General features: G+C 38.2%; 1 protein-coding gene across 1 annotated transcript in view; it reads right to left on the minus strand.

Moving 5' to 3' along the window:
* Positions 1–16,806, minus strand: part of TTN (titin) — a 312,529-nt gene that overhangs the window by 94,231 nt on the left and 201,492 nt on the right. The window contains exons 208-232 of the mRNA XM_087882058.1: positions 16,387–16,510; positions 15,660–15,926; positions 14,352–14,449; positions 13,138–13,306; positions 12,784–13,050; positions 11,950–12,216; positions 11,338–11,616; positions 10,831–11,239; positions 10,612–10,736; positions 10,237–10,503; positions 9,371–9,640; positions 8,788–9,090; positions 8,387–8,689; positions 7,811–7,998; positions 7,609–7,723; positions 6,476–6,760; positions 5,656–5,807; positions 5,411–5,558; positions 4,492–4,669; positions 4,280–4,401; positions 3,854–4,141; positions 3,471–3,767; positions 2,972–3,158; positions 1,311–1,426; positions 925–1,224 (exon numbers count right to left, since the gene is read on the minus strand). Of these exons, the coding sequence (XP_087738184.1) occupies positions 925–1,224; positions 1,311–1,426; positions 2,972–3,158; positions 3,471–3,767; positions 3,854–4,141; positions 4,280–4,401; positions 4,492–4,669; positions 5,411–5,558; positions 5,656–5,807; positions 6,476–6,760; positions 7,609–7,723; positions 7,811–7,998; positions 8,387–8,689; positions 8,788–9,090; positions 9,371–9,640; positions 10,237–10,503; positions 10,612–10,736; positions 10,831–11,239; positions 11,338–11,616; positions 11,950–12,216; positions 12,784–13,050; positions 13,138–13,306; positions 14,352–14,449; positions 15,660–15,926; positions 16,387–16,510 (5,524 nt within the window). The remainder of the gene's footprint in view (positions 1–924; positions 1,225–1,310; positions 1,427–2,971; positions 3,159–3,470; positions 3,768–3,853; positions 4,142–4,279; positions 4,402–4,491; positions 4,670–5,410; positions 5,559–5,655; positions 5,808–6,475; positions 6,761–7,608; positions 7,724–7,810; positions 7,999–8,386; positions 8,690–8,787; positions 9,091–9,370; positions 9,641–10,236; positions 10,504–10,611; positions 10,737–10,830; positions 11,240–11,337; positions 11,617–11,949; positions 12,217–12,783; positions 13,051–13,137; positions 13,307–14,351; positions 14,450–15,659; positions 15,927–16,386; positions 16,511–16,806) is intronic.

Genomic DNA, 16,806 nt, shown 5'->3' on the forward strand with positions numbered 1-16,806 from the left:
AAAATAACATTTAACACAGCACAGAACTTAAACAAAATGGTTCAGTTGAGATTTGCATGTGGGGGACTGATTGTGGTAGACTGTAAGGGTGACACTGAAATATAATTTTATGTCATTTTATTCTATTTTATATATTTATGTATTAAATTATATTGTATCTTATCCTATAACTATTGTATTTTACCCTACTCTTATTTTAAATTGTTTGTATAAGATTTTATTGGTGATATGTGTTTGCACCTTGTGCTTTGTTAGGGCCTATAACCGTGATGGTGAACCTATTGCATGCGTGCCACAGCTGGCATGTGGAGCCATATCCGTGGGCACGCGAGTGTTGCCCTAGGTCAGCTCCAGAGAGCATGCACGCGCCGGCTAGCTGATTTTCGGACCTTCTGGGCCCACCGGTAGTTGGGAAATGGGCCATTTCTGGCCTCTGGAGGGCCTCGGAGGGAGAGGCATTTTCACCCTCCCTGGGCTCCAAAAAAGCCTCTGGAGCCTGGGGAGGGCGAAAAATGAGCCTACGGAGCCCATCAGTAACCTTTTTGCTGTTGCATGACAAAAGTGAGGGGAGCACGGGGTGTGTGTGTCACACACACATGCATGGGGGGACGGGGTATGGGGGCATTAAACTATGGGTATGGGAACGCCCATGCGTGACCCCCCCGCATTCCCCCCACTTTTGGCATGCGACGGCTAAAAGGTTAGCCATTACTGGCCTATAGGCTAATTAATAAAGCTATCATATCATATCATATCATATCATATCATATCATATCATATCATATCATATCATATCACATCTTTATGAAAGTAGTTAGGAATGCATTTATATTTTAGCCTCTTTCCAGGATAAAGGCAAGCAGGTTTCTAAAGTTTCCAAGCTCTGTTCAGCCTCAAGCTAGATTCTCAGGAAAAGTTACTTACTTAGCCTTTCCTTGCATAACACAGGATCACTGGGTTCACTTGGTTCGCTTTCTCCAGCTTTGTTCACAGCTCTTACTCGGAAAGAATATTCTTGTTTCTCCATAAGTCCTTTGAGGAAATGTTCTGTCATGGGGACACCTTCAGCCACTCTCACCCATTCATCTGTACCAGTCTTTAACAGCTCCACCACGTAGGATTCAATTTTGGCACCCCCATCATGCTCTGGTTTTGTCCACTGTAGGAAACATGTCGTCTTAGCAACATCCTTCACCGTTGGTTTCCCAGGAGGCCACGGAGGATCTGGAAATAAAGTGAACATTTAGATCTGGTGGGCTAACTTTAAATCATGAGTTTAAATGATATTATTAATCTAAGTTAATTTTTACCAATGGGATCCTTCACTAAGATTGCCTCTGTGGGTTTACTTGGTTTTCCTGGCCCAGCAAGATTCTCTGCCAACACACGGAACTTGTACTTCTTATGGTTTGTAAGACCCTTTACCCTAGTAATAATAAGAAAAAAAAACATTTCAATGTTTATTTGGCAGTAAATATTATTGAATATATATACAATGTTGCCAGTGGTGAGATTCAAATTTTTTTACTATTGGTTCTGTGGGTGTGGCTTGGTGGGCGTGGCATGGCTTGGTTGGGCGGGGACATGGGAAGGATTCTGTAAAATCTCCATTCCCACCCCACTCCAGGGGTAAGTTACTGTAAAATCCCCATTTCCTCCCGATCAGCTGGAACTCGGGAGGCAGAGAATAGATGGGGGCGGAGCCAGTCAGAGGTGATATTTACTGATTCTCAGAACTACTCAAAATTTCTGCTACCGGTTCTCCAGAGCTGGTCAGAACCTGCTGAAACCCACCTCTGAATGTTGCTTTATAACCTTCCACTGGTGTAAATTAAAAAAAAACCAAAACATTAATGGGAAGTTCTTGGTGCTCTCTGAGCTTGGTTGTTTGCTTGCAGACTTTTGCTTGCAGACTTTTCATTACAAACACAACCATGCTCAGAGAGCACCAAGGACTCCACAGATCAATCCTGAGGTATATCTATTCTCTTTTATTGAAACATTAATACATTTATATCTACCATATAAATAGTATAAGGAGATTTCTTGGGGCAAAATACTTATGTAAAGCTTTCTCATGCCAACATGTTCTGCCATCGCTGAAGCACAATACAAAATCTGTCATCAGATAATGCACATGAAAATTTTTGTATACTGCTTAATATTTTAAGGAAGCAGTTTCTCGTTGCAAAGAACATTATGTGATATTGTCTTGCTACATATTTATAAACTGAGAAGTGTTCTTAATTGTGTGCATGTGCTTGTATGTGTGTCTGTGAAATGCTGTTGTTCTTGTCCAATGACACAATGGCATTTTCTCCACTTCACTTGGAAGACAGCTGAAATCTCAAGGGCAGACATTAGTGGTTATAAAAGGAAAAATGGTGGGCAAATGGATGTCTCTGCATTGGCTATTAGTCTGTATTTTAAGTGGGACATTCACTTTTTTTTAAAAAAAAAGCTGTATGTATGTATGTTCCAGCACATTTGTGAACTAATGTACAAGATCCACATATATTATTTTAGAAAGGCGTAGATACTCCTTTCTAAATACTATGTAGATACTATGTAGAGTATCTATATACTGTAGATCTGAATGATTTAAACACTTCAAGTTACTAGAAAGCCAAAATGTCTGTGAGGTTCCATTATCAACACAAATGTCCTGAACTGCTTCAGTAATAGACAATCATTAATTATTACTCTATTATCACAATATTGTTACTCTGTTATTGCCAGTTGTAGATCCAACATTGGAAAGAAGATAACTATGGAGAGGATTTATCATATATATTGCCACCAGCTAATGAGGATTCAAATAGTGGAAAGCAAGACAATTATTTGGAGGTAATAAACCCTCTCATACAGAATAGTATATCAGCTATATGTATTTGTTTTCATTTGAAAACATTATTTCTTTTCTGAGAAAATATAATATAAAATATATTCCGAAAGGATATAATGATCTTACTTGAATGTCGTATCTTTAACTGGTATTTTATTGCATCGAATCCATTTATCTTGATCAGGGTCAAACCGTTCAACCCAGTACCCAGTGATAGGACTACCACCATCTTCATCTGGTTCAGTCCAAGTTAATGTTACAGAATCTTTAGTGATCTCAATAGGCTTTACACCTGTTGGAGGACCTGGTGTATCTGAACCAAGAAATACAAAGTCAGAATTAGCAGTCATGTATTTGTAATTTCAATGCAGATAGCAGTTGCTACTGGCTATTGCTCTGACAGGAAAGCTGCTTATATTAATTCCCTCCAATGCATTGCCACCTTCTGCAATAAATTAGCCCCATACTATCAGCAAGATCCAAAATGATGGGGAGGTGAGATGGTTCTCACAAAATGATTCACTGGTTGGAGTGGCTGCCCCTGCCTCTGAAATGGTGTGCAGCAGTTTCCATGTGACCATTGTACAGAAATAGGTGTACCTGCCTTTCAGCTGAACAAACTTACCAAATGGATATTTAGCAATCATAGGACTGGATAGCGCTGGTTCTCCAACTCCATACATGTTCTCTGCACTGACCCTGAAGATGTATTCTTTAAGTGGGGTGAGGTTTGTAACTTTGAATTTGGTTTCCTTGATGGTGGATGATAATTTGTGCCATATTTCACTGTCTGCAGCTCTTTGCTCTAGAACGTAGTTTGTGATTTTGGATCCGCCATCATCGCGAGGAGGATTCCAGGTCAAAAGGCAGGACACGTTTGTTATTTCAGACACATCAAAAGCCGCTGGTGGACCAGGCTTATCTGTGGAGACATAACAGTGGTTTGAGCTTCCTCTTCAGCTATGCAATTAGGAAGTTGCTGAGAATTAAATCACAGAAGTACCGTACCTAGAACATTAACTTCAACAGTTGCTGTTGCCCGTCCACTGGTATTTACAGCTTCAATAATATAGGTGCCGCTATCACTCCTTTTGCTGTCTGTTATTACCACTGTGGAATGGTTGGGTTTGGTTTCAATGGAGATCCTTTTGTCAGGTCTCAAGATATTTTCTGCTTTTGTCCAGGTAATTCGAGGTTCAGGCTTTCCAGTTACGGTTGCAGGCAGTTCTATTTTAGTTCCAGCTTTGACAGTGATTCCAGCCAGTAATTTCACATCTAAGAAAATTTCTGGAGCCTCTGATTTATAGACAATAAAAACAGCATGAATGAAATATAATATCCATCTAATGGCTTGTTTCATATAGTTGCACACCCTCCCACCCCGATATTTTGAAGAATAAAATACTGCTATAATATAATTCGGTAACTAATTACCCATTGCATCCATTGCCTGGATTTCATCTGTGGGATGGCTTGGTTTACTGGCTCCTTGCCTATTCAGAGCCTTTACCCGATAAGCATACCATTCCCCTTCCTTAAGTGGTTCCACCTTCATTCTGTTAATAAGAGTACCATTTCAGTTAATAGTATCATTAAATGCCAAAAGAATCATTTGTAAAAAAATTCTACCTACAGCTGCTACTTACTTGGTCTCAATTACGGGTTCACCACAAGGCTCCCATTTGTCGGTGCCACGCTGGCACTTTTCAACTATGTAGCCTTTGATACGTGAGCCACCATCATATTTAGGTGGATCCCACATAAGGAAAATGGACTTTGATGTTGGATCTCGCCATTTAACATTCTCTGGTGGATCAGGAACCGCTGTAAGAGGGAAAACGTATTGTCTTATCATTGTGGGTGGAATGTGAATGGAAAGAAAGGTTCACTTCCACTATGTGGTATTTGGATTTTTAGGGACCTTCCCTGCTGCTTTTCTCATAATAATTTTCCCACAGTTATTGTTCTGGTAAGTCCTGCAGTCTAACAAACAGCTTTTCCAAGTATGCAGATGGGTGTATTAGATTGGAGGAAATTAGAAAGCCTGTGGTGCCATCCAGAAAGTCTGCATTTGGTTTTCTTTTTCAATGGGTATCTCAAACATTACAGTAATTACAGGTAGTCCTTGACTTACAACAGTTCACTTAGTGAACATTCAAAGTTATAACGGCACTGAAAAAAGTGACTTTTGTCCGTTTTTCAGGCTTATGACTGTTGTTAACATCCCCATGGCCACATGATTTTTGGATGCTTGACAACTGGCCCACATTTATTATGGTTGCAATGTCCCAGGGTCATGTGACCCTTTTTGTGAGCTTCTGACAAGCAAAGTTCATAGGGAAACCAGATTCACTTAAATAACCGAGTTATTCATTTAACAGCTGTAATGATTCACTGAACAAATGTGGCAAGAAAAATCATAAAACGGGGAAAAACTTGCTTAACAAATTTTTCACTTGGCAACATAAATTCTGGGCTCAATTGCGATCAAATGTTGAGGACTGCCTGTATACAGAACATGCAGAAATCCAAAACTATTTAGAACAATTATAAAAGAAAACTCACTAGCAGGTGCCGTCATGTTAACTGGCTCATCAATGTAAGCAGGCTCTCCTGGTCCACATTTGTTGCATGCTGAAACTCTGAATAAGTATTCTTTTCCTTGGGCAAGATCTGGGATAGTAAATTCTTGATCAAGAACCTTGTCAATCACCTGCAAAGACAAGACACTCTTTTTCGTATCCCAGTCCAGTTTATTTCCAAATTAAAAAGCTGGCTTTATTAAAAATATTTTTCTGTTTAAAACATACTTTAATCCACGTTTTGCGGCTCACTTCACGCTTCTCAATAAGGTAGCCAGTCAAAGGGCTTCCTCCATCATTTTCAGGAGGTTCCCATGTTAGTTGTACTGTGTTCCTAGTTATTTCTCCAACTGTTAGCTCTCTTGGTGCACTTGGGCGAGCTGGAAATAAATGCAAATTAGATTATAAACCTATACATCTATACATATACACAGCTATACATTTATTTATGTATTTACTGCTACTTATATACCACTTCAATCACTAGTGACTGAGTAGCTTCCATGCCAGATACAGCAATCAGATGTAAAACCTAATACGACACAACACACAATAACCTAACAACCAGATGCAATGTGATACAGGAATTACATCTCCACAAGAACTAAAATTCATCTCATTCCCAAAGATCTTCTGGAAGAGCCAAGGTTTAATGGCATTTCAAAATCATAGCAGGGATTTATTTGAAATGAAATATTGTGGTGATTGGGCTTACAGAAACAGGCTTTAGCCCTAATTCACCATGCTTTTATTTTTTAAAAAAGCATATATCATCCTATACCTATAAAATTAAAATCTTCAAATATTTGCAGTAGTGCTTAATCCTGAGTATGTGCGTATAAAATGATACCCTGAATAACACCATTTTTATGTTTTGAAATGTCATAGTGAAAAGGAAAGTAGAAATTAATGTAATTGAGTGTTTTATATATATTGAAAGGTGCTGATTGTTATTCATTTGGTCATTTAATATTGTCGGATTGTTCATTTAATTTACAATAATTTATAATATGAACACATTTACTTGACATTAAAACTGGATGCTCACCAATGACATTAACATCGATTTCTCCTGATACAGACGATACAGGATTGACTAATTTCAGAGTATAAATGCCTTTATCTGGCCGTTCGCTTGGTGTAATAGTCAGTTTTGCAAAAGCAAAACTGGTCTCAATTTTCACCCGATCACCATCTTCTAAAACTTTGCCACCCACTGACCATGTGGCAGTGGGAACTGGATAGCCAGTGATGGGAACACGGATTTTGACTGGCTCTGGAACAATAACTTCAAGTTTATCTTTAAAGCCACTTAAGTCCATTGTAGGTCCAACTGAAAAACAAACACAATTTGTACCAATTAACTTGGGCCAATTTCTATGATAGGTTTAACTTTTATTTATGGTAGCTGTAAAAGGTAGTTGTCATAATTGAAAGTACCGGTACTATTATAAACTGACTCTCTGTTTGATGTAAGACTGTCCCCCCTCCCCATCTGATACAATTGGAGTGAAGAAACCTGATGGTAAGACCAGTTCTGTTTAAAGAACAATTTGATAGAAGAATAGAGGTACTACTTGTATGTGCTTAACAAGCAGCATGAAATAGTAGCTTTCATAACCAAGAACATCCCTTTGGATAAATCTTAATTACATCTCAGAGCTACATGGAAATGTTTATCATGTCCTCCATTTCCACACAGTGATGACACCCACATGAAACATTTCACAAGATCTTTTGCTCATGGCAAAGTCTACTTTGGGATCTACATTGTGAAAATGCCAAGTAGTTGCAAAGCTTTGGTTACAGCAAGGCCTCCCAAAGCCTTGCTTTGCCAGCTATCACCAGCATACTCCACAAAGCCTTAAAATACCCCAACTGAACCTCTGAATGGCTGCAGCAGATTTGCTTACAACAGATGATCTTACACATAACTATTGTGTTGTCATAAGAATATTTTAGTTGCAAGAACTAGAGCAGGGCTGTCAAACTCTTGGCCTGCGGGCCAGATGCGTCACATGCTGGCCACACCCACATCCGGTTTAGCAAAGGGGAATAAAGTCCCAATACGTCATGACGTGAGTTTGACACCCCTGAACTAGAGGATTGATTTTAGTAATAAGCATATATAACATTTACTTTGAATTGCTGACATGTCGGAGATAAATGACATCTGCTTACCATGTGAATCATCTGCGGTTAGTGGTCCAATAGCTTCAGCTGGATCTGATACACCAGCAGCATTTTCTGCAGAGACTCTATAATAATACTTAGCTAGAGGTGTCAATCCAGTCACCTGCCAAGACAGGGGCAATTGTTGTAAATGACATCAACTGAAAACAATCCAATGCTTCATGAGCTTCAGAAAGAAGTTACAACTTACAGTAAAAGAAAGCTTAGGGGCAAGTTTTGCATTGCAGCGAATCCAGTCATCTGTTCCTTCTTCACGCCGCTCTATAATGTAACCCAAAACTGGACTGCCTCCATCTTTTAGTGGAGGCTCCCATGTCAGTTTCACAGATGACTTAGTTTGCTCAGAATGATCTAGGTTAATGGGAGGACTTGGTCTTTCTGCAAGACATAGTAATTTGGAAGGTTTAAATATTGTTCCTTTCAAGAAGGATGCACAAAATACAAAAAATAAAAAGATGAAATTGTGTCCATGGAAATCTTGGATGATTCCTAAAATAGCACAGCCAGAACCTTCTACTGAAATATCCTTCAAATCTATTGAATATTTTCCCGTGAACATGGAAAATACTTGAAAGAAATTGGCCATCTGTTTTGAATGTGATACTTCTATTCTCTCTTTTTGCCACAGCTAATGACAAACACTGAACCTATTTTCTCATATTTCCCCCCAATTCTCCTCAAATCTTTTCTAGGATGTATTTATAAATAAATAAAATTATCACTGAGAGATAATGAAAAAATGCTCTCTTATTGTCAGCATACTAACCAATTGGATCGGTTATCTTCACTGCATGTGTGGATGCACTGGGTTTGCCAACTCCAATTTGGTTTCGTGCTCTGACCCTGAAAAAGTATTCTTTGTTCTCCACCACATCAGTCAACGTGGCAGATAATTCATGGGCTGGCGTAGTCATGGCTGGCTCCCACTTAATTGATCCTCTGTCACGCAGCTCAATCACATAGCCTGTAATTGGAGATCCTCCATCATATTCTGGTGGCTCCCAGGTAAGAGTTGCGCTGGACCTGTTCACATCAGCGACCTGTACATTGAGAGGTGGACCTGGCACCTCTGCAAAGTGGGAAGAAAATTACAAAACACATGTTACTTCTACTCTAAAGGATTGAAACAGCATTAATCTTTTCAAGTACCTGGAACTATTTTCTTACCAAATCTGCTCTTTGCTTCAACAGGTTTATCTGTTACCACAGGTTCACCAGTGCCGACTCTGTTTTTCGCACTCACACGGAAGAGGTACTCCACGCCACCTTTTTGAAGGCCAGTTACTGTGTATTCACAACTATCAGCACGATCAGTTGCCAAAATCCAGGTCTTGCGTTTTATGTCACGCCTTTCCACCACATAACCTGTAATCTTACTACCACCATCGCTTTCTGGTTCTTCCCATGCAAGGCTGACTTCACCATCAAATGTTTCCGTGACTTCCAAGTTCCTCACTGGGCCAGGGACATCTTAGAGAAAAGAAAGCAAGATGCATTCAAAGGAACAGCAAATCTTGAGTTTGACATATGTTTTATAACTGAATGGGTTGCATGACTATTTCTTTCTTTTAATTCCAGTTTTAGCCATTAAATCAAATCAAATCAAATCTCTTTATTTTACTTTAATCAGCCTTTGTTTTTAACTATTAAATTAATGCTTTCTGTATTAAAAATACAGGTACCACTGTTAAACTACTATTATCAGGAAAAAACTTACTAAAAGTAAAGTTTTTGGAAGTTAAGAACTTACTGATTACTTGAACATTAATGCGACCTTCTGCTTTTCCATGTTTATTTTTCAGTATAACTTTGTAACTTCCCTTGTCCGATGGCTTGGCTGCATGAATTCTGAAAGAAGTACTATCAGCTGTGGTATCAACAGTCTGAGTGGGTAAGGCTTCATCTTCTTTAAGCCACTCAGCCTCTGCTCGTGGATAAGCATCGTATGGAACAACCATGGTTAATGGCTGGCCAACATCTACCACAAGATCTTGATCACCTGTCTTTATTCTTGGAGCAGCTAAAGGAAATAATAAAAATGAATTAGCGTTTGAAAATACGTTACAGAAACGATGCATTCAACTGAGTTCGATAAAGAAAAGCAAAGTGAACCTTGAACTTTTAAAATAATTCATTGTATTAGGTGAGCCAAATTGTAACTGCCAGTTTTGTGGTATTGGGTGCCTTCTGAACTGCAAAACAATGGCATCTTGTTATCACCTTTATAATTCACAGAGAATTTATTTAAGATGGGTAAAGTTTTCTAATTGCCTGAATGTAGAGATTTCAGTGCATAAAAACTAAATTTATATATTATATATAAAATTTCATAAAGTAATGTAACATTTTCACACAGTGATGTTCAAGATAACTGATAAAACCTCTGTATAGAACAAATAAGTGCTAGATATTAAAGAAATAGCAGTGATGTATGAAATCAAGACATAATAGAATTGTATACGCACACGAAAGATGTGTGTACTTTTTGTGGGAGAGTTTTTCATTCCCACTGAATTTAAGAATTCCAGAATTAACATTCAGAAGGAGAGTTGAAGGTTTTTGTTACATTCTATAAATGTTCTTTCTTGCTGTGATAAATCAATTTGAAAGACTTACCTGCTAGTTCTAACTTAGCTCGAGCTTCTTTATCTTTGGCAATAAATCTATATTCTCCTTGGTCACGGGGCCTTATTTCACAGACCTGGAGCCTGTGGATCTTTCCTTCACTCATCATTTGATGTTTGTCACCTTGGACTATAATCATATTGTTTCTCAGCCATTTGACCTCCACTTTATCTTTATTCAGTTCAGCAGAAAAGATTACATCAGTGCCAGGAGCTTCATAAGCATCTTGTGGTGGGCGGATGATCTCAACAGGAATTTCTGTTAGAAATATCCATAAACATGTGTTTTATCATTCCGTCTTATAACTTAAAAAAAAAAAAAGTACTGAGACTTGGGAAGGAACATAAGTCAAAACTGCAAATGTACCTTCAACGAAGAGTCTTGCTCTGGATTTCCTGTCATCCACTCCGCAGGAATATTCACATTCATCTTCTAGTCTGCAATCTTTTATAATTAATCTGTGTAGATTTCCATCCTTTTCAAACTGATACCTTTAGATCAAATGGAAAAAAAAACCAGGATTATGAGTTCTGCTGAGAAACAAGAGCAGAAACTGTAACAACACGTGGTTGAACTAGTACTTACTTTTTGCCTTCTTTTATTTCGCGCCCATTTCTGTACCACTTCACAGCTGCTTTCTCTTTGGAAAGCTGGCAACTAAAGACAGCATCATCAAATTCAGTAACTGTTTGGTCCTGCAAATGTTCGATGAAATCAGCAGGTGCTTCTGTGATAATAAGCTCCGCAACAGATTTATCTTGGCCAGCAGTGACGGTGTATTCCCCTTCATCTATAAACCCACAATCTTTAATAATAAGGGAATGCTTGTATCTGTCCACTTTGTATAAAATGCGGCGGTCAAAAGTGACTTCTTCACCATTCTTCGTCCATGGAAGTTTTACATTGAGACGGTTAACTTTGCACCAGAATGTGACAGATTTCTTCTCCATTGTTTCAATATCTTGAAGAGGTTCAACAATTCTGAGATCCTCCTCTGTGGTGAGAGATTAATTAAATGCAATTATTTTAAGCTCTTATCTAAAGTTGGGTAGGACTGATATCCTGGATCATTTGCTAGTTTGAAGCACTTACCAAGTACAGTTAAATTGGCGGATGACTTGACATGTTCTCCTCGCTGATTTGTTAGTGTTACTGTGTAAACTGCCTGATCATTCTGATGAGCATCTCTGATCCTTAGAGAATACAGTAAATCCTTATGGACCATGATGTATTTTGCGCTGTCAAATATTGGTTCGTTATTTTTGTACCATTTGGCTTTGGCACCTTCTGTATTAACTTCACAGTTGAAGACAAGCTCTTCTCCCTCTTTAACAGTTTGGTCTTTCAGCGGAATAACAATCCTGAGTTTTTCTGTAAACGGAATTAGTGTATCATTTGTAAGCTGCATACTGAATCATGCAATAATAGCAATAGCAATATAACTTAGACTTATATACCACTTTACAGCCTTCTCTAAGCAGTTTATAGAGTCAGCATATTGCCTCCAACAATCTGGGTCCTTATTTTATCCATCTTGGAAGGATGGAAGGCTGAGTCAACCTTGAGCCTGGTGAGATTTGAACTGCTAAATTGTAGGCAGCTGGCAGTCAGCAGAAGTAGCCTGCAGTACTGCACTCTAACCACTGCACCACCATGGCTCATAATAGCATGCATAATAGATGTGCAGAGGAAAAAGAAACTTACCAATCACTTTCAACTGTGCTTTTGCTTTGACATCTCCAAGCATGACAATATAACGTCCCTCATCATCCAAGACAGATTCTTTAATGACCAAGACTCTCTTTTTGCCATCCGAAAATATATCGTATTTGTCACCTGCTTCAAGAACAGTATCGCCTCTGAGCCACTGCACATCAACACCATCTTTAGACACTGAGCAGGAAAATTCTGCCTTTTGTCCTTCAATAACTTCAAGGTTTTGAGGTTTAGTTATAAACTCTGCTGAAAGCTCTGTAAGAGACATTACAAGTTATGATTTAGTTGTGGAAAGAAGATGGATTACTTAGTTCAACTGAAGAGTAGTTGTTTTATTCAGCAGATGATACTATGAGTTCCCAGCCTTTTGATTTGGAAATTTGAAATCAGGTTGATGATTTATACTCTCACAAACTCTTTCTTGGCTTTCTAATCTAAGACACTAATTTATCAGCAGGATTCATTCTATTATCTAAGCTTGCTTCCCCCCACCTCTTGCCGTCTCTGCCCACCTCCCAAAAACCAGTTGAATGCAGCCACAAAGTTTTTTTTTAAATTATTATTTTCTAAGAAACTTATGGGCCCAGAGAATTAAAAAAATGATGCTAAATGTTGCCATTTCTTATGCAAAATGCCAACTTTCCATTTTTAAATTAGAAAGATGTTCCTGGGTGCCATACTGGGAACTGTGGCCTAACACAACCAGAGATTGCTTTGGAATAGACTTGAAACTTTTTATGCATAAGCAGCAAATAAGCCCAGCATTTCACTGCCTACTTAACCACTCTCTGGTTCTGAAAGAGATCAAAGCAAACTTCTCACCATTGACTTTGAGTTTGCCTGTCGTCTGAGCATTTGGAAGCTTGCAACTGTAGGGTCCTGCATCATCCAGAGTAGCATTGTGAATGATCAAAATTCTCTTTCGGCCGTCAACTTTTTGTTCAACTCTGCCACCCTCTGGCAACTCCTGGTCACCTTTGAACCATGTTACTTCTGCACCAGGTTTGGAGACTTCACAAATAAATTTGATGGTGTCTGTTTCATTAACTTCCACATTGGGTAGGTTTTTAGTAAAGACAGCTTCCTCCTCTGCATAAAGGAATCATAGTTTTATTTCATGACAACTGCAATTTGCATAAAATAAAACAAAACGAAAAAAGGGGGATTCAGTTTTACCTATCACTGTAAGCATGCCCGAAGTTCTGGCTGCTTTTGCTTCACAAGCATATTCTGCTTCATCATCAAGTAAACATTTATTGACGACAAGTATTCTCTGGGCACCTTTCGCAATGATGTCATACTTCTTGCCTTTTTTAATTTCAATTCCATCCCTAAACCAGTGTGCCTGTATTAACATTATTGACAAAATATGAAATTGCGTCAAAGACAATAATAGGTATTAAGAGTTTAAGCTTTCAAAATGTTAGTAAAGAATTGAAATCTCTATTTAATGATGATATTGGAATCAACATAGTTTGATTTGGTATTTTGAAGTTGATAGTTTGGACCGAACATCCCAATCTTATTTCGGAGGTCTGGTTATCTAGCTAGGACAGATTTTGTTTTTGTTTTGTTATTGTGCCCCCTTTATAGGAATTACTCATTTAAAGGGTACTGTGCTCAGAATTTCAACTCCGGAATGAACAAGTGGAAGATTGCATCCCCAAGCTTTATTTCTAAAAAAACCCTGGTCACCTAATGAGTCAAAATTTGTGTAGAAGAAAATTCTCACAAATGCAGCTGATTGGGAATCTGGTGGCCGTTTTGATAGAATGGCACATGGATGGCTTTAGCTATTGTGACGGGATTATTGGCTTGGACACAGAGAACCTGTAAAGTACATACAGATGCAAAGAAGGATGAGGGCAATTTTGCATCAATTGACAGCCCATTATATTTATGTGGTATTTTCTACATGATGTAAAACTTCCACTAATAAAGATATATAAATTTTTTATTACTTAACTGAATCCAGCATATAAACAGAACACATTTTTATACATATTTCATCTGCATATTTTTAAAATGGTAAATATTATTTTACACCAATAATAGTTACAATTTTAAAAATATGCAAATGAAATATATATATAAAATATATTCCATCTATATACAGGATTCAGTTAGAGAATCAAAGATTTATATATCTTTTTATCTTTTTTATTAGGGAAGAGAATGACCGGGAAAAAGCAATTATAGGAATGTGGTTGATAATGACTGCGTACAGTCAAAGCCTAAACAACTTTTGGTTTATACAAGTACTTAGTGTGAACATAATGGCTAGAATCTAACTCTTTGATGGAAACAGGTTGAATTTTGATAAGTGAGAGGTTTTTCTAAATAAAATGTATTCAAAAGTTCAGGTATTAGATTTATTAAATATCACAGACCTTAACAGATGGCCGGGAAATTTCACATTCAAACCGAGCTGCTTCCTTTTCCTTAACTTCAAGATCAGTAAGAGGTTTAAGGAACTCAACACGAAGGGCTGCAAGAGAAAATGTGTATATTTCAATTAAGTACATAATAAAAATGAATCTTTATAACCAAGGCTGCTCTGCATCGACTTTTTTAGAAGAGCAAAATCAAACAAAACGGAAGTAGTTGGAGGACATTTTATAATGTAGGATAAACTCTACACGCTCTTAGGTAGATGACTTTGTTTCATCAGACTATCAGATACAAATCTCCAGGGTTACCCTATAGATTATCAATAATAATAAGACTGACATACCCACTTTGGAGGGGATATAGCAGTGGTGAAATCCAATTTTTTTTACTACCGGTTCTGTGGGTGTGGCTTGTTGGGCGTGATGTGGCTTGTTGGGCGTGGCTTGTTGGGTGTGGCCGGGGAAGGAAACTGGAAAATCCCCATTCCCTCCCCATTCCTGGGGGGAGGATACTGCAAAATCTCCATTCCCACCCCACTCTGTGACCAGTCAGAGGTGGTATTTGCCGGTTCTCTGAACTACTCAAAATTTCTGCTACCGGTTCTCCAGAACCTCTCAGAACCTGCTGGATTTCACCCCTGGGATATAGTATAATTAAGCTTTGAATGAAATTATAGTGAATACTTGCCCTGCAAGAACAAGTCATTGAATACTAAATGGTTTTGATCCTGCTGGACTTTAGGAAAGCCTTGAAGACAAGGCTCTGTTCTTGTTCTTTGGGGGGGGGGGTGTCTGGTAATGGTGGGAAGCTCTTACAATGGCTGTGCTGAGTTTAATACGATGGGTTTTGCCACTGATCATGAGGGATTTTTTTGTTTGAATATACTTTTCTATGCTTGCATATCTGTTTTTCAACTAGTTTTCAATCACTTGGTTGTTTTAAACTGTTGTGAGCTGTCCAGAATCACTTAGGTGAGATGAATGGCAATACCAATTGAATTAAATAGATTTTTTTAAAAAAATGAAAAGATTTACTGGAAATGCTAGCAATGAAACTAGATCATCAATATTCGAGGCACAAAATATGGAAGCAAGAACCTTTGGAGAAACTTAGGAAAATTGAAGGCTGTGGAAAAGGAGACAGCAGAAGACAAGAGGGTTATACAATGTGGCAAGATCCCAAAGGGAAAAACAAATGCTGAGAGTTCCAGAGAACTACTGTTCATTGAGTCATGAGGAATCAGAAGTGACTGAACAACACAGCTAAGCCTCTTGTAGTTCTTGTAAGGAAAGTACAAGCAGACTTACGTTCAACATTCAAGAAACAAGAAGTTTTGAAATCTTTAGCATCGCAGGTGTATGTTTTAGCATCATCCAATTTGCAGTCACGAATAATAAGTTTCCTGACTCTGCCATCGGCAATGATATCGTATTTTTTTGTTTTGTGAATTTCTTCACCGTTCTTGAACCATTTCACAGGTGCATTTTCTCTGGATATTTCACACTCCAATTCTGCAGTGGCTTCCTCTTCTACAGTTTGGTCCTCAAGGGGTTTAGTAAACTCCACGGGTGGTTCTGAGGAACAAAATAAACCAGTTATTTAGATCTTGTGTATTTGGCACAGAGGGGGACAGTTTAATGTAATGGTTAAGGCACCTAGCTAAAAACTGGGAGATTGTGAGATCTAGGTCTACCGTAGAATCAAAGTCTGTTGGGTGACCTTGGGTGAGTTACTCTTTCTTAGCCTTAGGAAGCACTGGCAAACCATTTCTGAAATCTTGCCAAGAAAGCTGCAGAAACTTGTCTAGGTAGTCACCAGGAATCAATACACACACACACACACACACACACACACACACACAAACACTTCAGAGAAGAATACGCTAGCTATCTCTTTGATCTTCTTTTAAAGACTGAAATATGGACACTATTCCAGTTTGCATTTTAGGTTATAAAATAACTATTCAACAAAACATTCTTCCTTATCTAGATCAGCGTCATCCAGCATCATACTCTGTCGTTCTACAAAGCTTACCTTTTACAAAAAGATTTGCTTTAGTTTTGAAGTCCTGTGCAGTCAGTGTGACTTCTCCAGCATCTGTTAGCTTCACATCCCTGAGAACAAGAGTATGAACTTTTCCATCAGCACGGGGCACAACCTAAAGGAGAAGAAAATATTGGATTATGGCCTTAACCTTAAATATTTATCATATAACTTTAATTAATATACACTTAATATTTCTGAATGGGGACATTCAGAAATATTGCACAACTGAATTTTGCTGAAACTGAACTGAACTTTGCACAACTCAAGGCAGCACCAGCTCTTGCCTGGCACATCAAGGACTGAATTCCAAAACTGGTTAAAATTTTGGACCCAAATTCATTGGCAATGTTTTATTTTAAATAATTTAATCATCTCTATATTACTATCTGTACTTATACACATAGACAC

This window comes from Pantherophis guttatus, chromosome 1, assembly GCF_059756535.1.
Source record: "Pantherophis guttatus breed Tessera chromosome 1, ASM5975653v1, whole genome shotgun sequence".
Taxonomy (NCBI): Eukaryota; Metazoa; Chordata; class Lepidosauria; order Squamata; family Colubridae; genus Pantherophis; species Pantherophis guttatus.